General features: G+C 47.0%; 1 protein-coding gene across 1 annotated transcript; it reads left to right on the forward strand.

Annotated features, from left to right (window-relative positions):
• The first annotated feature begins 655 nt into the window (after window positions 1-655).
• LOC115136522 (uncharacterized) lies at window positions 656-3968 on the forward strand. Its single transcript, XM_065023293.1, has 5 exons — window positions 656-665; window positions 1027-1239; window positions 3063-3346; window positions 3448-3697; window positions 3964-3968. The coding sequence occupies exons 1-5, from the start codon at window positions 656-658 to the stop codon at window positions 3966-3968; spliced, it is 762 nt and encodes a 253-aa protein (XP_064879365.1).
• Window positions 3969-5251: the final 1283 nt, after the last annotated feature.

The raw sequence follows: 5251 nt of genomic DNA on the forward strand, positions 1-5251 counted from the left end.
TCTTTATCTCTCTCGCTCTCTCTTTCTCTCTCTCTCAATTCAATGGGAAACATGCAAAAGCAAGTGAAATAAATCAGAATCTCTCTCTCTCTCAGTTCAAAGTACTTTATTGGCATGGGAACATACAGTGGGGAGAACAAGTATTTGATACACTGCCGATTTTGCAGGTTTCCCTACTTACAAAGCATGTAGAGGTCTGTCATTTTTATCATAGGTACACTTCAACTGTGAGAGACGGAATAAAACAAAAATCCAGAAAATCTATTTTCTATCTTTACGTTGCAAATGCAAAAAGCCAGTGTTAAATAATATCTCTCTCACTATTCCATCCTCCTCCTTTTCTTCACTTGCTGGTGTGGTTTAATTAGTAGTGTTAGAAACTAAACAAAAAGGCATTTCCATATTTGTTGTGCTGACCAGTATTATGTCCTTTGAGTACATCTGAGGTGGGAAACAACTTTCACTGTTGATATTTACACTTACTTGTCTCTTAATGTGGTCGGTTTGCATTACATATCACACTATGGTCTGAAGGTTCATGGAATATGAGCCCAAAAGACAAATGATTAGAATACTGAGGCAAATTCATGAATCACCCCCATACACACACAAGACCTGTAACGGCAGATCTCCTCTTCGTCTGAAGAGGACCAAGATGCAGCGTGGTAAGTGTCCGTAACTTTAATCAAAGAAAGCACTGAATACTGAATACAAAAATAACAAAAGAACCGTGAAGAAACTAAACCGAAACAGTACCGTGTGGCGAACAAACACTGACACGGAAACAAACACCCGCAAACCAACAGTGAAACCCAGGCTACCTAAGTATGATTCTCAATCAGAGACAACTAACAACACCTGCCTCTGATTGAGAACCATACTAGACCAAAACAGAAACCAAACATAGAAAAACAAACATAGACTGCCCACCCCAACTCACGCCCTGACCATACTAAATAAAGACAAAACAAAGGAAATAAGGTCAGAACGTGACAGTATCCACACCCCCAAAACCTAAACCTATAGGGGAGGGTCTGGGTGGGCGTCTGTCCGCGGTGGCGGCTCTGGCGTTGGACGTGGACCCCACTTCACCACAGTTTTTGTCCGCCTCATCAACCGCCCCCGTGGCCTCTTATGAGCGGCAACCCTCGCCGCCGACCGTGGACCCTAGCCATGGGTCCCAAATGGACGGGAGATTCTGGCAGCGCCGGACGGACGAGAGACTCCGGCTGCTCCGGAGTGAAGGGCGATTCTGGCATCGCCTGGCTGTCTGACGGCTCTGGAGGCTCCTGGCTGGCTGGCGGCTCCTGGCTGACAGACGGGAGACTCTGGCGGCTCAGGACAGACGGGAGACTCTGGCGGCTCAGGACAGACGGGAGACTCTGGTGGCGCTGGAGAGGAGGAAGGCTCTGGCGGTGCTGGACAGGCAGGAGCACCTGTAGGCAGAAGACGGAGAGACAGTCTGGTGCGGGGGGCTGCCACCGGAGGGCTGGTGCATGGAGGTGGCACTGGGAAGACCGGACCATGCAGGCGCACTGGAGCTCTTGAGCACCAAACCTGCCAAACGTTACCTGGTTGGATGCTCGCCGTAGCCATGGCCAGTGCGGCGAGGTGGAATAGCCCGCACTGGGCTGTGCTGGCGAACCGGGGACACCATGCGTAAGGCTGATGCCATGTACGCCGGCCCAAGGAGACGCACTGGAGACCAGATGCGTAGAGCCGGCTTCATGGCACCTGGCTCGATGCCCACTCTAGCCCGGCCGATACGAGGAGCTGGAATGTACCGCACCGGGCTATGCACACGCACTGGGGAAACTGTGCGCTCCACCGCATAACATGGTGCCTGCCTGGACCCTCTCTCTCTCCAGTAAGCACGGGAAGTTGGCGCAGGTCTCCTACCTGGCTTCGCCACACTCCCCGTGTGCCCCCACCCAATACATTTTTGGGGCTGCCTCTCAGGCTTCCAGCCGCTCTCCCGTGCTAGCTCCTCATAATGCCGCCTCTCTGCTTTCGCTGCCTCCAGCTCTGCTTTGGGGTGGCGATATTCCCCTTTACCGTCCAGAATCTCCTCCCAAGACAAGTTCTCCAGGTATCGCTGCCTCTCCTGCTGCTGCTGCCTGTTACCACGCTGCTTGGTCCTTGGTTGTTGGGTGTTTCTGTAACGGCAGATCTCCTCTTCGTCTGAAGAGGAGTAAGGATCGGACCAAGATGCAGCATGGTAAGTGTCCATAACTTTAATCAAAGAAAGCACTGAACACTGAATACAAAAATAACAAAAGAAACGTGAAGAAACGAAACCGAAACAGTACCGTGTGGCGAACAAACACTGACACGGAAACAAACACCCACAAACCAACAGTGAAACCCAGGCTACCTAAGTATGATTCTCAATCAGAGACAACTAACAACACCTGCCTCTGATAGAGAACCATACTAGGCCGAAACAGAAACCAAACATAGAAAAACAAACATAGACTGCCCACCCCAACTCACGCCCTGACCATACTAAATAAAGACAAAACAAAGGAAATAAAGGTCAGAACGTGACAACACCATGATCTTTCTAGCACTTCATCCCCAGAGAGCAAGTTGACTGAGTTGCATTGATGGGGGTATTGATTTTAGAGAGAAGAGGGATGTTGCATGTTGGTTAACACACCAAAGACCTCACCACACACCCTATCTAGAGTAGTTTCATATAAAATACATTATTCCAAATGTTACTGAGGTAACGAATACATAGAGCCAATGTTGTGAGGGTAGGGCTTGTCAGAACAAAAGAGGAAGTCACATTATTTCCCAGTCTAAAGGCTATCAGGGTGTTTTATATAGAGACATTACTGCACACACAGAACACAGAGAGAATAGCTGTGGTTACACACAATAGACTTCTGATGGAGCTCCTAACATTGCCCTTCTCTTGACCGGTACTGTAGCCCATGTTATGGATAGCGGGGTGCATGGAACATAATTTCAAAAAATACTGACGTTGTTGTAAGTCTTATTTTAGCAAATTGTCCTCAAAATATATGTTTTTGTAAGAAACCTCTTTGTCTACCCAGGTGTCAATGGAGGCTCCCATTCACTGTACTCCAGTGTGGGGGATGATGTCAGTCTGCCGTGTACCAATGTGGTCCACCCTGACTGCTCCTCTACAGTGTGGCTCTTCAGCAGAACTGAGTCTCACAGTGCTACTGAAAAGGTCTTTCAAGGGAAGATCCAAAATGAAGGAAACGAGGGCAGTGAGAGTCCGGGAGTAGGGTCTGACTGCTCACTCCGTGTTCGTAACATTGGCACTGAGGATACTGGAGTCTATGTCTGCCGACAGTACCCTACAGATGGCAGAGCACATCTTGGAGAGGATACTACTGTCTACCTGTCTGTTCTCACCATCTCCATGTCCACACCAGAGACAGATCTAAAGTATCCTAGAAATGTTACATTGAGGTGCTCTCTGCTAACATATGTGGTCCTCTAACGTTTGACTCCTTCGTTAGAGATATCGTTAGGGTGAGCTGGGTGAATGAGACAGGTGGCGAGTTGCAGGGAGACTCCAGATACCAGGTCACACGGGTGTCTGGCTGTGACATCACTCTGACTGTGAAACTTTGGAGAAAGGATAAGAACAGGAAGTGGTGGTGTCAGCTGACTGAGGGAACGAGGAAGACATTTGTCTACCTCACTTCTAAGGTCTCAGGTGGGACTATGGATCCTGTCAGGACAATCATCACTGCTCCACAACAACCCATTGATGGTCAAAGTCCTCCAAAGCCCTCTCATTCAGGTACCAACAACATCAATGAGTTGCCAATCAGTCGCATAGTGCTCTGTGTGGCACTGCCCTTGATGGTAATCGTATATGCAGTTTACACAACTAGGAGGAACCGCCCACTAGCAGAGGTGTCCTCTGTTATAGAGCTATAAGTCTAGACGAACAACCCCCCTCCTCGTCACTCTCCATAGCATAGCACCAGACTTATTCTACCTTTACTGAGAGATTATTTGCTGAAGGATTCGTGCTGACATAATACATAAATAAATAAATAATTAAAATGTAGTGCATGCTAATGGTATCCATCCACTCAATGGGTAGTGAAAATTAATGCTTTACAAATAAAGACGTTATATTTCTGTTTTGTAGCGAGCATTAGTGTTGTCAATTGCCTAATAGGAAGGGGATTGCTTACCTGTGATACTGTAAAACATTCTCTAAAATTTCTACTGCATTTCTCTAAATCAGTCTTTCATTACCAGCTTCTATAATCTACAGTATGTGTGTGTGTGTGTGTGTGTGTGCTTGTGTTTTTGTGTGTTTGTTTTTTAGCGTCCATTAAGCTTGCTTACTCTCGCTCCGATTACACTGTGTTTGATTTACGACCTTGTGTCACTGCAGCTCTCTCTCTCTCTCTCTGTGTGTGTGTGTGTGTGTGTGTGTGTGTGTGTGTGTGTGTGTGTGTGTGTGTGTGTGCGTGCGTGCGTGCGTGCGTGCGTGCGTGCGTGCGTGCGTGCGTGCGTGCGTGTAGAAAGAGAGAGAGGTTTGGGAGCCAATGTGCTTATCCCTAAGCTGATGCACCTATATATAACCAATTAAGAAACGTTTAACTCTTTAAATGCCTCCTTTTCTATCTCAACGCCATCTCCTCTTCTGCTTACCGTCTATTATAGAAAATAATGATGTAAGTCTTGGGGCAATTTGTGGAGTAGGTCATATGGCTTTCTGTAACTTAAGCAAAAATAAATGTTCATATTCCATCCCAAACACATACTGAACTATAAATGGTTGTTTTTCTAGTAGCAATGCCTTTACCGTGTTGCTTACAGCCCCATGAATATCAGTCTGCGGAAAACAATGCAGCTGTGTCGTTACAGGAACAAAGAGAACTTGTTTCCACGACTTCCTGGAACCAACAGTTAGGGACAAGACTGGCGTGTGCAGAGGAAGCTCCTTTGTGAACCCTATGATTGACTAGTGTACTGTACAATAGTATTGTCAGTTAATACTGGGTGATGATTTTTTGTTGGTTGGTGCATTCAGCCATACATTATGTTTCTGTCTCCATTCTTACACTGTGTGTGCCCGTGCGTGTGTGTTCACCCAAGGGGTCATGAGTGTATTATTCATCAGGATTGGCCTATAATTACAGCGGTCAACACACCCCTTTTCACACTGGGCTCATGTTATTGATTAGAGTTAGTAATGAATGTAGCCTCTCATTACTGCGCTATTGATGGAAACACGCAGCCATGACCC

Source organism: Oncorhynchus nerka, linkage group LG10, assembly GCF_034236695.1.
Source record: "Oncorhynchus nerka isolate Pitt River linkage group LG10, Oner_Uvic_2.0, whole genome shotgun sequence".
NCBI lineage: Eukaryota > Metazoa > Chordata > Actinopteri > Salmoniformes > Salmonidae > Oncorhynchus > Oncorhynchus nerka.